Source organism: Mytilus californianus, unplaced genomic scaffold, assembly GCF_021869535.1.
Source record: "Mytilus californianus isolate M0D057914Y unplaced genomic scaffold, xbMytCali1.0.p SCAF_5, whole genome shotgun sequence".
NCBI lineage: Eukaryota > Metazoa > Mollusca > Bivalvia > Mytilida > Mytilidae > Mytilus > Mytilus californianus.
The window spans coordinates 92167554-92186896 of record NW_026262701.1 but is presented as its reverse complement, the minus strand read 5'-3'; the positions used below and the strand labels follow the sequence as shown (position 1 = coordinate 92186896).

At 32.4% G+C, this 19343-nt stretch overlaps 1 protein-coding gene across 1 annotated transcript; it reads left to right on the top strand.

The window, feature by feature from the left end:
• Positions 1-3625: 3625 nt before the first annotated feature.
• On the top strand, positions 3626-8238 carry LOC127702442 (39S ribosomal protein L41, mitochondrial-like). Its single transcript, XM_052206645.1, has 3 exons — positions 3626-3838; positions 5891-5991; positions 8027-8238. Exons 1-3 carry the CDS (start codon positions 3634-3636, stop codon positions 8201-8203), a joined length of 483 nt encoding a protein of 160 aa, XP_052062605.1. The 5' UTR covers positions 3626-3633; the 3' UTR covers positions 8204-8238.
• Positions 8239-19343: the final 11105 nt, after the last annotated feature.

Sequence of the window (19343 nt, the reverse complement as noted above, 5' to 3'; positions counted from 1 at the left end):
AGATGTCACCATGTTAAACATAAATATACGAGAACAATAAAATAATTTTGGATAAAAAAAACTTGACCTGACCAACGGTGTCCTGATCGTTGTACGTGAAACTAATTAATATTTATTGTTTTGTTAAGGATTTGCTTCAAAATCATAAATCAGTACAGTTAATTATCAAATAAAAAAAAAACACTGTGGAAAAAATAGTTTAGAGGTTAAAAAACGTGACCTGACCAATGCACACGTTGTCGAAACTAATCTAATTATCAGCTTAATGAGATTAGATCTGATTTGATTACTGGCTTGTTAATCCAATTAATATCAATAAACATTCAGTGCAATCAACTACTGATTAGAAGGATAATTGGTGATCATTGTCTCAATAAAAGAAATAAAGGAAACTTGGTCAGCTTTTAAAATTTGAGTGAACATAGTGTGTCGTCTGAAGACGTTCCGAATGTGGTGATTTCTAAGGATACGAATCTTTCACAAAAATCGCTAGCCCGTCTAACAGTCGAAAATGGCAATGTTACATTTGTACAACAGCAGAAAGCATTTATGGTGAAGGGAACCCAAGGTACTGTATATGCTGTAACCTTACTGCCGAAAGAAACATGTCAGTGTCCATCGACTACGCAGTGTTATCATATAATGGCAGCGAAAATAGGTGATGAAAGTGAGAATAAACCGAAAATTATGAATCTTAGAATGCTTTCGAAGAGAAATTTGAAAAGGAACGACAAAAAGTCAGGAAGGAAAAAACCACGACCAAATGATTATGATGAAGTTATACCAGCTCCAGACTCCGAAATAGTTGAACAAAGTGCTCCGTCTGTTATGCCAGAAACACCAGGAAGGCCATCATCAACACCAGAAATCCCGAAATCGAGAAAGAAACTTAAATTCAAATCCAAGGAACAGGATACTGATAGTTGTGCGACACCAAAAAAAGGAGAGATATTGAAATTTTCTGTGGATACAGTGTCTCCAACGAGTACCAAGTCTTTGTCAACTACCTATGAAAAAACGTAAAGTTAATACAGACGTGAAGAACACCAGTTATACGCCTTGGATTTCTAGTTTAAATTCTGAACACAAACTTATGTTGGAGAATAACTCATGGTTATGTTCCGAAATTGTGAATGTAAGTATAAATATGATAGCGAAACAGTTTCCACATATATCTGGATTTCAACCGACAGGATTATCGCCAATTTACGATGAAGACAAACAGTGCTGGGCTGAAAGTTTCGGGAAATTCAGCAGTAAGGATACACCGTGTGTTCAAGTTCATCATACAGGAAAGTCGCACTGGGTAACATCTATTCAACCTAAAAAGGAAAGTGTCGTTTATGTGTTAGACAGTAAAAGTACAGAGTTTAAACTTACACCTTCGATGGAAATTCAGTTGTCAGCAATTTATGGTCATGGAAAAAGGAACTTACTTGTAAAACTACCTGACGTACAACAGCAAACAAACGGATATGACTGTGGTGTCTTTGCTATTGCCAACATGATGGAATATTGTGATAAAGGAAAATTCAACACACAGAGACGGACCAACTTTATTGAGAAATATATGAGACCGCATTTAATTTCTTGTTTAGAAAAAGGTCACTTTACACCATTTCCTCAAGGAATTACATCAAGTTCAGATTTTGTGAGAATATATGCAAGAAGGATTGAAAGTAACTGTCAATGTGGCAAACCAGATGTTTTTGAGAACATGATAGGATGTGAGGCAAAACGTGGAAGAATCAATTGTGCTAAGTGGGTTCATCAGACATGTTCAGGAGTTTTAGAAGATTGGTACTGTGACGAGCACCATGTTACTTGAACTTTTTATTGTATTTATAGTAGTATATTGTATCTAACTGTGTTGTAAATTTTGTTGTGCATTACCGGTCATGATTTGACACGTTTGATTTACAATTATAAAGTAACAAACAATAGGTGTGAAATAAGCCATAAATAAGTTGATAAATCCAAAATAGTTTGTGATTACAGTAATTAGCATCATATATAGGTTTTTTTAATATTTTAAATTCATATCAGTAAATAGTTATTTCCGTTGACTACTTGAGGTATGCCCGAGCCTTGTGCAGGATATCTTGGTAGTTTTAAATATTTTAATAAACATAAATAAACATTTTCGCGGACTACTTGAGGTATGCCCGAGCCTTGTGCAGGATGTCTTGGTAGTTTTAATATTTTCATAAAAATAAATAAACATTTTCGCGGACTACTTGAGGTATGCCCGAGCCTTGTGCAGGATGTCTTGGTAGTTTTAATATTTTCATAAAAATAAATAAACATTTTCGCGGACTACTTGAGGTATGCCCGAGCCTTGTGCAGGATGTCTTGGTAGTTTAAAATATTTACATAAAAAATAAATAAACATTTTCGCGGACTACTTGAGGTATGCCCGAGCCTTGTGCAGGATATCTTTCTTAGTTTTAAATTTTCCCGAAAGTCTATAAATGTTCGTTTGTAAATATGTTTGATAATAGTTTACATGCATTACCTTTCAGTTATTTTTTAAGTAAGATAATTTCTATCACATAATTTTGATTTAAATGCTTTCAAACATAGACGTAGTTTTTTTTATTGTGATCTATAATTTAAAGTTTTCAGTTTTTATATCTTCTTTTTACAAGTACATTTTTAATTATCTATTTGCATGTGTAATCCTACTTATTTTTTCTTTATTTCAGGGTGGGGTACACTGCTAGCTAGGTCCTCGTCCTGTACCCTGGGATGACTATAAATGTCATGCAGAATGCTAGCAAAACAGTTTAAATTATTTTACAGAATCAGTATTTAGATTATACACAAATTTGATATAGGAATTAAACTATTCTGGACTTTAGAATTGAATTTAGATTAGTCTGGACTTGAAAATAATAAGAACAATGATCAGGAGGATTTTTTTTTATAGTTTTTAAATTTGATAAAATGAATGGTTTAAATTTTAATATTTCGAAAAATTTGAAGTAAATACTTTTACATATAGATATGTAATTAGTCATCTTTCCTTGTCATGATAACGGTTAATTATGACACAGTCAACGTAAGTTGGTCAAGTCAAGTTTATTACCCCAAAAAAAAATTGTTTTTCTGATTATTTAGTAATTTCTTAATTATTAATGATCAAAATTTAACAATTTTCTAATTTTGTTATTTAAATAACAGAACATTAGGACTTTTCATCGGTCAGGTCATGTCGATATTGGTCAGGTCAATGTCAACGTTGGTCAAGTCACATTTTCGCAAGCTTTAATACTTTTTTTTATATTTTTTTCTTATATTTATGTATTAAATGTTGAAATCTAATTAAATTTCAAATTTGAAACAAATCCTTCGAGAAATAAAAAAGTTATTAGCATTTTCATTTGGTCATGTCATTCTCGATATTGGTCCTGTCATTGTCAGCGTAGGTCAGGTCACGTTTTCGCAAGCTTTTGAAAAAAAATTATAATTTTTTCTTTTTAAATTTATATATTAAATGATGAAATCCTATTAAATTTTAAATTTGAAATTAATCCTATGAAAAATAAAAAAGTTATTAGCATTTTTCATTTGGTCCTGTCATTCGGTCCTGTCATTCGGTCCAGTCATTAGTGTAACCCTCTCCCATGCTGTATGAGAAAAATGATATTGAAAGTCTTTGCTAGAAACTGCACATTGATTTCTTCCAGAAATTTCTCGTCTGGAGGATGTTTATGTTCCTATCGAAGAAAACAAGATTTGCAGCCGTTCGACCCTAAATTCCCAATTACTGGTAAACATGTCAACGAGACGAGAAAAGGAGGCAGCAAAATAATGGCAGAAAAACTGGCCTTACATGGTATGCAAGCTAAGCATGCTAAGTACCTGCAATTTTCAAACGTCAAAATCCTTAACATCAAGATTTTTGTTTTCGTTGAACATTTATCCTTTTTTACCCCTCTTTCGTGTCAATCTTTTTTAACCTTACAAAAACTACCAAACTCTTTACTTCAATACATATTTGATTATTTATTGTAAAAGCTCTGGCCTTGGTGTCATACATTTATAGTATAATTACAGTATTTTTTCACTAAGATTTGGAATTGGTGGAAATATTTGGAAATATCAACAATTCTATTTCAGCGAGGGGTATCCCTGGTATGGGTCCAACGGGGAAGCCGTAGCAGATGGGGCATTAAGTTTTACCCTTGTCTGTCTGTACGTCTGTCCGTAGGTACATACGTCCCAAAGTTGGTTTCTGTTCTCAAACTTTAGTTTGCATCAACCAAATGTTATGAAAATTATACAAAATGCTTATTTAATACCACAAAACACAGATCAAATTTGAATTTTGGTGAGCTTTAACCGTTCTAGAGTTATGCCCCTTTACAAATGGACAAATTGCTGAATTTTTTGTTTTCGTTATCTAACTTTAGTTTGCCTCAAAGAAATGTTATGAAACTTATAAACAATGCTTATTACCACAAAACTCAGATCAAGTACAAATTTTTGTTGTTGAAACAGTGTTGATTTTTTGTACAAATCAAAACTATATCAGCTATTCTCTTAACTTTAATTCTATTTAGATAACAACAATAAGAAAGCAGTCGTAAAATCACACCCAATCTGACGTCTCTACCGACCGAATAGTTAAAGAGCTCGTACTTAAATTAAAAATATAAACAAACAGCTGATTGTTTACGTAAAATGTTCATCCCATGCATCGTAAAATTATAACTCAAACTATCGCATTGTTCCCTTTTAAATTGTCTACATTTTAAATTCACAGAGGTACAAAGTTAATGGTGTCCTTATTAGATTGAATCACGAAAAGTATTTGTACTTCAAAAATGTTCAAACATAACTACGAAATTCAAAAAAATGTTGGCCATTAAAATTTTGATTTCATCAAAAGGGAAATAACTCAAATTGGTCTTATTAAAAGATGAATCTAATCTAATCTAACTATCTTTAAACCCCCATTTGTAAAGGATCTTTATTTTCATATGTAGAACAGGTGTTCTCTTTACATTCATCCTAGTACATATCTTAAATTACAGCAAGGCGTTAGAAAATATGACGCAAATGGGGCATGGCACCAATTTTTTTTTCCAAAAAAAGGGCAGGGCATCAAGAAAGAACTGTCATACCATGCCAAAACCTCCTGTAGGAAACGCTAGGTTTGTTTTATTCTTTCACAGAAAGGAAGAAAAAACATATTGATACAACATTTACAATAACAGGGCAATATTACATGTAAAATTAACCATTATGTTCAGTGCATAAGAAATTAAAATTGAATGTGGTTTCAATTTGGGTAGACAAAATAAAGACTCTAGCTGGCTCTAAAGTTGGCTCCAAGTTTTCCAAACTGGTGACAAAATATAGAAGCTGGCGATTTTTCTGGCTCTTAATTTTTTTGGAGCCAGAGCATTCTCAGAATTATATCATGTTGTCATTTTGTTCACCACATATCTCAATAGAAGACTAAAATATTGATAGAAATTATGTACACAGCTCTTCCAATCTTTCCAACAATGACTTTTATCGCTTTGAACATGTTGAATTAAAAAAAGCCATTTCATGTATGTGATCTGTTCTTTACAAGGTTTTAGACTTCCAGATGTAAATACATGTAGCTCTTTGTTCAAGATAAGATTATCTTGGAGCATTTATCAGAAGTTCTCTCGGTTTTGTATATATATAAATGATGCTAAACATATTTAAAAAGGATGTGGTTACATACCAATAATTGGTCTTCAAGCTATGTGTAACCCTTACCATGCGAACTTTGGATCCACTAGTATTTGTAGATGTCAGAGTTGTAATCTGACTGTTGTTATCATGTTCATATTCAGTTGTAGAAAACTCTTGTGCATTTTATTAATTGTCATTACATTATATTTTGCAGTTGTGCAACCGACAGGATATGTGGACAGGAAAACTTACAGATTTAAAAATAAGAAAGAGATGATACCAGAATTTATAGTTCCTGATCTCACTGATTTTAAGGTATGTAGTGGTGTCTCATTTGAATAAGAATATCTTCTGGAGAATTTTGAAATAAATATACCAAACAAAAACATTATTCAATTTTTTATCCACACAGATGAATGATGTTAAGTATATATTTTTGAAATTTTAGTTCCATTACCATAAGTAGACACATCACATTGAGGTACAAATACATCATTAATGTTTCGTGTCTCTCAGATTTGACCATTGTAAGCAATGCATGAAAATGGAAGTCAATTTCTGGTAAAATTATTGACAAGTATATTAGAATAAGAAGATGTGGTTTGATTACCAATGAGACAACTTTCCACCAGAGATCAAATGACGTAGATGTTAGCAACTATAGGTCACAATACGGCCTTCAACAATGAGAAAAACCTGTACTGCATGGCAGGACATTTAAGGCCAGAACATAAATGACATAAGAAGCACGTTTTTCAAATTCTTTCTAAAGGATAATCTTGATAATGACAGGACTCAATACAGGTTCCTTGTGTGGGGTGTCCAGACAAAAAATCATGCATCCAAGACACATGTATGCGCCTTTTCAAGAACCCATGAAAATTAAATGAATATGATAAGCAATTAAGCGATATCATATTCCCACACTACCATCTTGAACCCAAATACAACCAAATACAAATCATACATGACAACTGGAATTTGTACATTGCAACAGTTAATCTGACATTTAGGGGTCAATTAAAAATGTGTATGCACCTATATAAACTACTGTCAATTCAGAAAATTTTGAATGCATTTGTTATTGCTAATGTAAAACAATAGACAAAAATGTGAGATTAATTATTGTGATTTGAGGAAATGGTGCATACAAAATAATCAAAATTTAAAATGCAAAATTTTTATATTTGCAAAACCTATCATGTCACAATTTCCCCATTAATCATGTTGATAAAAACACCATAATAATTTCTTAATCAACAGTATAAAGTGGATGGTTAATTGATGTATATCATACTGACATACTATTTATTTTTTGTCATGTTTATGGAAATGTAGAGATTCAGTTTTTTTTTTCACATTGATATTATGGGAGCTACTGAGTACTGCTGTTCCAAATATCGATCAATTATTTAAAATTTTCGATTTATTTTTTATAATTTTCATTAATAGATATTTAATATATATATAATAAATAATAATTTTTCTAAAATTGATAAAATTAAAATATATATAAACTTTTTTTTTTAACAAAAGTTTTTGAAAACTCCCCGTATATGTTAAGAATGCCTTAAACACCCATAAAATATACATTATGAACATATATTAGTTTTCTCATTTGATTTGTTTTACATATTTCATATCGGTACTTTTATAGCTGACTATGCGGTATGAGTTTTGTTCATTGTTGAAAGACAGTACGGTGACCTATAGTTGTTAATTTCTATGTCATTTGGTCTCTTGTGGAGAGTTGTCTTATTGGCAATCATACCACATCTTCTTTTTTTTATATGTACATTTTTTTTGGTGTGCACTATTCAGCTTTTATACATCTGTAATGGTTGGAAATTTTACTTAAATTCTATATTTGGCATGCACAAGTATTTTATAAGTAAAAGCGTGTTTACGGTTATTTAATTTCTACATTATTAGCAGTAAAATTAATAATGTTTTTAAATCAAAAGTTTTATTGGAGCATGTTGTCTGATCATAATGATTGATCTATTAAAATTATCTATTATAATTTTCCAGCTGATTCTAAACACTATTCAGAGCCTAATCTGATTAAAATACAAATCCTGTGTTCAAGCTTTACTTACAAGGATCTGACACCGCTCCATTCTACTTTCTATTCTGGTAATTAATACATCAGCCAATGAAATTTCAGTCTTCAAATTTTCAAAGGTGTGTATTAATTTGACAAAACTAGAGGATCCGGAAAAGAGTTTAAAACAGAAAATAGAACGGAGGGTTTTCAGATCCTTGTAAGCAAAGCTTGGACACAGGTTCTGTATTTTAATGAGATTGTTCAGAGAGCCAAGAATTCAATGAGTGATAATTTATTTTGCAGTTAGGTCCTTATGTACCCTATAAATCTCCAAGTATAGAATCAGAGGCATCAACACCTGAACAGTTATTTGAAGCATTGTATGTTGACAAAGTATTAGAGGAATTTAAAGAAGGAAAAATTACAGCAGATATGGACTTAGAGGACATTGAAAAATTAGAATCATTGAAAAGATCATAGCTTTTATTTTGTATATAAATTTTGATGCAAAACTAGATTTTCTTTATTTTTGTTTGCAGGATATCTAGTGACTGGGTTTTTCATATTAAGGCTAGAGAAAAATCCAAAACTTTACTAAAAATTTCCTGGTTTTAGAATTTTAAAATGCTTGAAAGAATTTAATACTTTTTATTTTGTATTCAATTCTGGTTTGAAGTCCATATATAGATAAAGTCCCCATGACACAAATTTACAATATTTGAAAATATCTAGAGGCCTTCAAAACCACAAGTCAAAGAAAGAAACACCTTGGCTAAATGAAAAAAACATACAAAAGTCCAGAAAATACTTCACAGAAAAGAAAAGATTAAACAGCAGCAACCAGACTAAAAACTGGGGATGAACTCTGGTGTTCTGGACAGGGTAAACTGTTCCTGATACACCATTTGTCCCAGTTATGTGTCTTATGACAAGAAAATTCCTGCAATAAGTCATATTTGGTGATTTAAAAATTGAAAAAATGACTATAACAAATGGAACATAGCCATCGTCATTTATGACACAGATATTTAATTATATTACCAAACAAAGTTAAGGTGGTTTTATAGATTTCAGCATTTATTGGCCTCTGGACAGATAAAAGGTAGGTATTGCTATGTCAGCTGCTCTTTCAGGTAAATGCTGAATGCATTTTAATAACTGACGACAGAGCTTTGGTGTTATTAATTGTTAATCTAACCATTTCAAGTCCATGTACGAGTTGGTACTATAAATATACGGATAATATGAAAGGATACAGTGGGGTTTAATCCATTAAAGCCATGGGGACCATGTCTAATTAGTGTATATGTTGCCCTTCATGCAGCACTGATCATTGAGTTGTTTACATTCCATGAGCCAAATTTTGACATATTTTCTCATTCAACACCTTGATGTCTGTGCCGTTGGTAACTTTCTTTGTACATCATAACATTTGTTGTGTGTTGTTAAATGGAACAACAGGTAATTTTTGTTTACATATGAAGTACTGATCTCTGTATGTATTATCCCATTGTATGTCAAACATTTCTTGTAGGTTTTCTAAATTGTTTGCAATTAGACACACACCATCTGCTACAGTTGGTGTACAACCGTTGATTGGTCCAATACAGCTTCCGAAATGTTGGTTCTTTTTGTGATCCAGCATTGGATTGATATATACAGAGAGGTAACTCATCCCTGTTGTACCATACCCCTTGGTGTTCAGATTAAATTCTTGTGAAGTCGCTGATAGGTCTTTGTACCAATAAGCCATGAGTCACTTTCAATCCCGCTATGATGGAGCTTTCATAATAGTGAACTTAGCTAAACTAAGTCAAATGCCATATAATGGGCGTCAAGAAAGGCAATGTAAGTCTTGTGCTTGTGCAATCAATTCATTTTGGATCAAAGCCGCATTAGACTGAATATGTCACAAGTGAATCCTCTCTGTAATAAACTCTGTGTCTTTTTTGTGGTAGTACCCGGTAATTCATTTTTCTTTCCAAATATAATTTTCTAATATTCTATTCAAAATACTGGTGATAATTATTTTTCTATATGAGTTTGGGTCGTCTAGTGGCTTTGCCTTATGATTATACACCGGTGTTTCTTTACCAGGTTTTAGTAGATCTTGAATGGAGCATACACAAACAATTATATTTATAAGCTTAGTCACTACTGATACTATTGCTGGTCTTCCATTCTTTAAATACTCGCTTGTCAAGTTTGCATAATCTGCTGATTAAGGTTTTTTAATGACTTCATAACCTTTTCTACCTGCTCTTCAGGCACAGAGATTTTTGCAGGCCTCCCCATTTGAGATACCCTTCAGAGTTAGAGTCCAGCTCTTCTCGGTTATGATATGAACTATCTTCATTATAAGAGTTTAAAGGTGTTGCAAGTTCTTTTCAGATGTGAGGTATTTTCCATACTAGTCCTCTATTCAGCGATTAGCAGTTTACAGCTTCCAGTTGTCTCGGTGTTGCTCTATCCAGTATTTATTTCTGGATAGGTTTTTGTGCTGTTTTGGTTTGGCATGAACATTCCTTAGCTGACATGTCTGTGCCGTTACAAAGTATTATTCCTTATTCCATTGTAATATTACTAATGTTAATCTCAAGATTGTCATTATCAAGTATTGGGAGTTTCTCAGACAATTAAGACTGGTAGTGTGCTAGGTTTAATTTTTCCCAGCTTATCTTTTTCTATCCAGTATGGTCGTTCTCTCCAGACTGTTTTGAAATGATATCCTAACCCATTTTGACAAGAGCCATAACAGGATTGTGTTGCGATGTATTCATATAGTCTCTTTCAGAATTCACAAACCAACCAAAAAGATTATGGTTACTTTGATCATGTATTTGACTGTTTATTTAACGGAAACGGATAAAATAAACATGCACATTAAAAATATTAAAAATAATGCATAAAAAAAGTTCTCCGCCGTAAAAGTTGCATGTGCACAACTATACTTACAGGAATGTATATAGTATATTTATGTTCTACTTCGCTATGCTCATACGAATATTAAGGTCGCCCTAATAATGCGTAGATAAAACACAGAAAGTAATATTGGATGAGAAATTGCACTGATCAGTTCAATAATAAATCATAAAAATTCTGGAATGTGTTGTCTCCAAAGCTCCGAATGAATGGTAGGAAATCGACATATACAAAAAGTGGAGAATGTGTCCATGGGATACAGATGATGCCCCTGCTTGCATATAACGCTATAAAGAGGCTTAACTCGAGAACGATAAAAGTGACAACACCCAAATTCGATCTTGTTCTGAGTTTTGTGGTAATAAGCATTATGTATAAGTTTCATAACATTTGGTTGAGGCAAACTAAAGTTAGAGAACGGTAACGAAAAAATCAGCAATTTTTCCATATATATATATATATATATATATGGGGCATAACTCCAGGACGGTAGGAGTGACGCCACCTAAATTCGAATTTGATCTGTGTTTTGTGGTAATATGCATTGTGTATAAATGTCATAACATTTGGTGAAGGCAAACTAAAGTTAGAGAACGGAAACCAATTTTGGACGTACGTTCAGACGGACAAGGGTAACACTTAATGCCCCCTCCGATGACGGCGGGGGCATACACATTTTCAATCAGAAAAGAAATAATTCTATAGAAGAACACATCATGCATGTAAAATATACGTGTTGATTCGGACCAGTGTATTTTTCTCGACGAGAGAAAGGCGCGAAATCGAAAGATATATATGTAAGGAAACCTAATTAATCCAGGCGTATGCAAATATTTATACGCCAAATTAAGAAATGAATACATGTACCACTCATAGTATTCACCAAGTCATGTATTTGATATTAAAAACAATGTCAAGCTAAACAAAATCTAAGAACGATCGGCAAAAATTAAATATGCTTAGACTATTTGATAGCGATGTCGCATTAAAAGTCACCATTCGAATTTAAAAGCCTTGGGACATAAAAGTCTAAAAGATTGACATTACGCACATAATTTCAGTAGAAGATTTTACCTGTTTACGACATCTATATATAAAATCAGTGTTTTATTATATATTTGCTCAGTAGAAAGTTCCTCACATTAAAATCTAAAAGATATACTGTACACACATTCCTATGCAAAGGCTTTTAGTTATTATATATCAGTGATTGACACGCATATATAAAATAAAGGCAACAGTAGTATACCGCTGTTCAAAAGTCATAAATCGATTGAGAGAAAACAAATCCGGGTTACAAACTAAAACCGAGAGAAACATATCAACAATAAGAGGAAAACAACGGAACAACAGAAACACTGAAGTGCAACAAAAACAAACGCCAACATACATAGAAACGAACTATTTGATAACAACTGCCATATTCCTGACTTGGTACAGGACATTTTAAGAAAAAATGGTGGGTTGAACCTGGTTTTATGGCTAGACAAACCTCCCGCTTATGTGGCAGTGTTAAAAAACATCGCTAAAATGACAACAATACGTGACAGAAATATAGCACAAACAAACGCAAGAACACTCAGCACAGAGAAACGCACAAATACATAATGTAATAGTCGTTACAACATGTAAACCGCAGAATAACAACGAACATCTTCCATCATCGACAGCACAGGACATCACAAACAGTGACGTATTTTTGTAACGAATGTATAATCTTGAAATTCATACAATTATTTTCACAATACTAGTCCAAACAATTATCATGACTATGACGGTATTGAAAGGCTATTTTAAATAAATGCTGTGACGACGTCATAATTATTTGGACTAACACAATACTTTATCATTAAAAGCATCAGTTAGTTATAAGTATACAGTTCACACTGAAATATGACAGCACTATTCATAATATCATTAAATTTACTGAATATACATGTAGGACTCTAAAGTGCGATGGTACTCTAAAGTGCGATGGTCACGCTAAAGTACGATGGTCTACGCTAAAGTGCGATGGTGTCAGACGCTAAAGTGCGATGGTTGTTTTTTTTTTTAAGTGGATCAGATATCACGCTAAAGTGCGATGGTATGACACGCTAAAGTCCGATGGTGTAACGGGAATGTGATTCAGGCAATGGTTTTTCGTTTTTTACTGAGTTCCTTTTACATTTTCGTTTATTGTTTTATTTATATATCAAGCCGTAGTCTTTCTCTTTTGAATTGTTTTACACTGGTCATTTTATAATCCTATATAGCTTGTTATGCGGCATGGGCCAAGGCTTTACGTTGACGGCCGTATGATTATTAGTTGCATACATGAACGACATTTGGGGTTGGATTGATAGTTTATACTACATCATCTTATTTTTATTTAAAGTACGATAGTTGTCCAAAAAGTGTAATGGTTAAACTGCAGTATAGTTAGTATAAAAGTTATCCGGAATTTAGTAGAAGTCGTTTTTTAATAAAAAATAATATGTTGTGTAAGACAATGCTCCGCGTTAAAGGTCATACCTAAAGTTGCATACATCAATGACATTAGGTCGTGGATAGAGAGTTGTCGTATTGGCAATCATATTTTATGATGATACTACACATCTGTTCGTCAGGTTGCTGTCTAGTTGAAGTATATTCATTATTTAACAGAAATAACAAACCATATTGTAAATTTTTTTTATAGAATTATTCAATTAGAAAGTAACTGTTATGATTAAAGCTCTTTTTACAATTTTACAAATTAAGTTAACCTCTTCCAGCAACGACCAAAATAGTTCCAGATTGTGATCATTTGTTTCTCTCTTCTTTCTTTTCTTGTGTAATAAAAATCCTAAATCTGGACAAACAATCTCGTCATAATGCTGTCGAACGTTGCTAACGTCGATACTTTTGGGGGAAAACGCACTTTAGCGTATTCAAATGAATAGCACAGACCATCGCACTTTAGCGTATCAAACCATCGCACTGTAGCGTATCAAACCATCGCACTTTAGCGTAGGCCATCGCACTTTAGCGTGACCATCGCGTTTTAGCGTCCCCATCGCACTTTAGAGTCCTACATACATATCACAAAGACAATTAGGTAATGCCAATAGTTAACTTAAGCACTCTGTATGTATTTCACAAAGACGTATACAGAGTGGTCAAGTTCACTATTGGCATTGTATTAGTTCATTCGGCCTGGTTTAATCTATGCATATGAGTTGATCTTTTGTGGATGGATGTTGAATCGATTCCTACATGTTATCTCTGTCCAGGGAAAGAAGTGTATATGATATAAGTTGCCTGTATGGGTTCTAAGGTTTCGTCGGCAGATCTAGGAGCAATGAATTGATATAGGCCTTATACAAATGAGTGGGTAGAACCCTTACTTGAAAATTGACACACACCTTGGTGGATATTAAAGCTTGTAATAGTTTCTCTCTCCAATTTCGCTGTGCATGTTACACCATTGTACAGCTCCTTATATTGATAAGTTTATTTATGTGAACAAATTCGGATTCCATATGGCTATAATGATATAACCTGTTCATCAATATTTTAAGACCTTCAACACAAAAGGCTTTCTGGCTGTCAAGTGTTATGACACAAGATGGTTTGATTTCCCGAATTTTTTGTGCATGCGTTAGAATGTATTAGGGCTGTCATGTTTGGAGATGATCTTTATGTAAATCCATATTGTAATGGAGATTGGTCAGATTTCATTAAATTGGCACTGTCCAAAAATGATGTATTCAAATACTTTTCCTATAACTGTATCGTCTTTTTTCGTCTTTTACATCAGGAGAAGCTTTTGTTTTTTGTCTATTCAATTTAATATTTTTATACGTACTGATGTTTTTGAACCTTTATGTAACATTCCCATAACACACATTAGCTTACCACCAGTTGTAGCTGCATGTGTTGTTAGGTATTGAGGATGTTTATTAAGTTTAATTTTGCATATGTCTTTATCAATTTTTCCCATTTTGTTATAGGTTTTTGTGTTTGTTTTTGTTTTTCTGTCCTTGTTTATTTCTAAATAATGATTTGTACACGCTTTTACTGGTACATGCGTTGATATGTTAACTGGGTCCTCTCTGTTTATTTTAGAATGTCATTGTTAGACAAAATATAGTCTATTTGAGAAATAGTATTTCCGTATGTAAGACAATATGTTGGTTTGTTTTAGATATGTTGTGTTGGCTTCAATTGATGATTAGTTATAAATCTTTTGAGTGGACCATCATGCTTTTTGTTGTTTCTTGTCGCTGATAATGACCATTTCGATCTCCAAATAAGATTACTAGTACATTGTTTAATTGATCATATTTGTTCTTGATAAGGATGATGTCAGTGTTTTCTTGGTATTCATTGATAGAGTATGTCTCGTATGCTGGCATGTAGGCATTGACGAGGCAGGTTGGTTAAGGGGGAATCTTAATTTCTCTTGATATAACTCTGTCATATCTGTCGTCCATTTTTTGAAATGATTTTATCAAATGTGTGCGGCCAGGCTATTGCCATGCCTAATCTTCCTCTTGGTATTTAAAATTTATTGATATGGTTATTACAATCGTGGCTCCATCTAAAAGCATTATAGTCTGTTGAGTTTTCATCCAAGTTTTGTAATTCAAATGAGCATAGTTATGTTCTTGTAAGCAAATGATATCTTGTTCTCTCTTTATTTATAAAAAAAATAGTCTGAGTTTTCTTGTTATTATTTTGATATCCTCCGTGAGTTTTGAGTGTTTCTGTTTCCATTCTCCTTCTGAGTCTTGTGGGTTGTTCCTGAAGCAAAGAACTTTTAAAACAATATTTTCAACTAGATTATATCCTGTCTCATGTTTGGTCGAAATTTCTTCTGAATGTTCTTTTGGTGTAGACTCCTAGGTGTTCTCACATAACAGATACTGTTTCTGAATGTATAGCCTCTATTATGGACGACTGTGTATTTGTTAGGTAACTTATTCATCTGATTTATACCTCAAGTTACTGTCCAGATGTGAATTTATTGTAAAGAGATACATATGTCTTACCTTTTCTTGTTCGAGTGGTTTCAATTGGATAACTTCTCTGTGATAACATATGTTTCTCAGTTAACATCTACGATATGTCGATCAGTTCTATTTTGATCCCAGAAGAATATATCCGTGCTCACTTTCAAGATCCGTGGGTCAGGTTTAATTTGTTTAATTAAGTTCGTTTTTCAGTAACTTTACAGGACAGGTCAATATTATTTGGTATGTGAATCTAGACTAAATATTCTCATATGGCTCTATGTCCTCTGACATTGACCAACTTTTTATGCTCCAGTCTGTAGGATAAAATCTAATATCAATAACAACAGGTTGACAAGTAGACAAACACTATTTAGTATTTGGATTTGCTTTAAATGTGTCTATAATTTTTTCTCGGAATCTTTCTTTTGATTTCCAATAGCAAAGAATGAATTGTTTAAAAAATGAGATTAAGTTGGTGTTGATTTTGAACTTTTAATATAAGTACATTGTAATTGTCAAAAGCCAATGTTTGTTAATAGATTAGAAATCAAACTTTCCTTTGCGTTCTTCTTATACAAATTAAAAAACACCAAATCGTAATCAACGGATGACCGAGACTACTAGTAATGGTTTTTGATGGCTGTTCAAATCGAGAATCAGGTCGACTTATCATTTTTCATTGTCCCTTTGTTATCTTTCTCCACTGTTTTAGTTAATTTTTTGTCTGAAAGATTTAGATAATCAACAATCAATGAAGTCACAATAGTATTTTGAAATAGCTTAACACATTCGCTTAGAAACATAAATGATATATTGATGCTCATTTACTGCAATTTGAGGGTGCATATATGCTTTTGGACTAGCAAGAATGATTTCATGCAATGTTAAAAAAGAATGGTACTGTCAAAAATTTATGATCATACCTTTGACAATAACATCAGTTCACTAATTTATTTAATTAAAAATTAAAATTTGGTAAACAAAATCCATCAGATTTGTTCTTGCTATTGTTTTTTTATCCAATGAAATTAAATATGAATTCTACAAGGTGTGAAAGCATAAGATTCACCTTTTTGCATTGGTGTACCCAAATATGTATAGATTTCACGTCAATGTACGTTCATTCGCAAAGTTCGTGACCATATATTAGACCAAAGCATTGTCCTCGTATCCTTTTTTGATAAAATTATTTTAAAACCTTTGATAATAGCCATTAAGTGTTGTAAAGTTCGTCATTGATGCAGCCCATTAATGATAAGATATTGGAAAATAGAGAGGTTCCTAAAGGGAGATATTTTCGTTTTTTTTTATTACGTTTTAAATGATAAAATCCAATTCCCTATAAACATGGAGATTGTTCATTTGAAATGTTCTTTTGAAATACAAATAAACACACGCCCTAAACAAAGGACACCAACGAGAAGCAAGGTATACGATTTGGTATTGGTATTAAAAGAAGTCCATTGTTACTTGAAAAGGTAAAAAAAGTCATGCATCACTTTGAAGACAGAGATGAGTAGCAGCCACCCACTGGTCTGAACTTCCTGCTTAGATATAAATAATGCTTTACACAGTGGTGTCATTAACAGTCTAAAGAAAAAGGTAGGGAATGTATATTCATAAAAGTCTTACAAACGGCTTTATTTTAATACTATTTTCTCTTTACTTTTAAAAAAAGTTCTCGGAAAATTGTCATCTATTCGTTCATCCGTCACACTTTTCTAGCAACCAAAATCTCGCGATTTTTTTTTTTAGAGATTAAATCCCTAACTGATAGAACCATAACATACTTTCTAAAATGCACAAAAACGTTATAGATTTTATTTATTCGGTATGGGTTTCAAATTTCGGACGAAGCAATAGACGAGGCATTAGTAAAACAAAACACAGATATATCACGAGATATACGATTTCAAAATTAGGTAACAATGAATTCAAAATTTTGGATAAAAAGACAAATTTTAATAATTATTCTCCATGAATTTGAAATCGAAAGAGAGGTGCTTTCTTTTTATGTTTTATCTTTTGAGTTTTTATTATTATTATAGATATGATTATTATCATTGTTATCTATAATGTATCATCTACAGTTTTTCAGAAGTCAATACCACTTATTTACTGACACAAAAGATAGTATTTTTTTTTTATATTCCGAGAGTAAAAGGTGTTTTATAGCAATTATTTAACAAATCCAATTGTACATCAAACATTTTAACGAGAATTTTACATGAATATCACTTTTCGTCAGGTGAATATGCTGTTTTATTTAAAACACAATTTATATAGAAAAACTTACTAAATAATATAAATATGGAATAAATATACTTCTCGGTTTTACGTAGGGTAAATCATATCATCTATAAATGTGCAATAAATCTTTTAATTTGTAGTCGGATTAAGTATTTCAAATCTTGGACCGAAAATGGACAAATTGTACGAGGACAGTAAGGTTTCTGTCGTTAAGACTGTCTTTATAGATTAACATTTGTCGAATGCAGTCATAAGGTGGAGCGGTGGTATTTGCTGGACCATTGGGATAATTATAACTTTTTTTTTTTAGAATTTCAACCATTTTTAACATTGACCCTAGTTCACACGCAAAGATTTGATTTGAAGTACTTTCATTTATACGTTCAAAATTATATGTGAATATGCATACACCCTTTCAGCTTTATCTACTAGCTTTATATATCTAACGGTACTAATTGCTTACTCACTTACTTACATGCAATGAATACCAAATAAAAATTTTAAAAAGATTTTTCACCCGTTTTTATATTTTTCTACACCTGATTAATCCTTCAACTTAGAATGACACGTTCATAAGATTCTGTATTTTTTGTCCAATAATAGTGTTTACTAGACCTTTTTTGTCGTAAAAGAACAACCTTGTTTCTGTAAGAAAAATTCAACCGTCCACCCATCACACCCTATTTCCTGCTATCGGTAATACAGGTATAACAGGAAAATAGACCACAATCTGCTGTACACATTGAACAATCCATTGGAATGGCAAAAATCTGCTATATCCGATTGCAAAAACAATGGTTTTGAATGGCAGTAGGAAACCCAAGATATATAACTGTATCTGCCGTAATAACAGCAATATGGTGTGATCATTCCTGTCTATACTATGTGTATCACTCTTTTTGAACTAACGTTAAAATATATTTTTATAATCGACTCCAATTCATTGTTCCTTAGATTGATTAACTTTTAAACCTTAATAAGATTTACTGATAAATAAGATGAATTTGTGTGCATTCGTATTGATTTGGTCAAGAGATTTTATTCACAGTTTATTCAAGAGCATTTATTCACATTTTAGTGGTGCTTGAATTTCAGTTTAAGGCGTAACAAAATATTTCGATAGAAAATCGAAGAAAAGATCTGTTCGGTAATGCACGTATTTGCTGTTACTACATCCGAATCAATTTCTGACAATGTTAACCTAGTTACCGTGTTTTCACGTCGGAAGCATTTTTCTTACGTGCATAGTGATATTCGATGACTAACGTGCATGCCAATATAAAGAGACCTGCACCAAGATCTACCCCCTTTATCGGATTATTGAGATAAAAATTTCGACATTTAATTGTAGAGCTGCTATGAACGGTAACACAACTGTCAACTTCTGTTTACATTCAGATTACTATATTACCCAAAACTAACACTAGCACAGTAATGATAATTGAAATCTTCCTAATTTGTCCCTAATC

Bases quoted from the DNA above. Each gene is read 5' to 3' on its own strand.
- LOC127702442 (XM_052206645.1), top strand. From the start codon at position 3,634: ATGAGAAAAATGATATTGAAAGTCTTTGCTAGAAACTGCACATTGATT. The intron at 3,839-5,890 runs GTATGCAAGCTA...TATATTTTGCAG, and splicing joins AGAAAAACTGGCCTTACATG to TTGTGCAACCGACAGGATAT. The intron at 5,992-8,026 runs GTATGTAGTGGT...TTTATTTTGCAG, and splicing joins CTGATCTCACTGATTTTAAG to TTAGGTCCTTATGTACCCTA.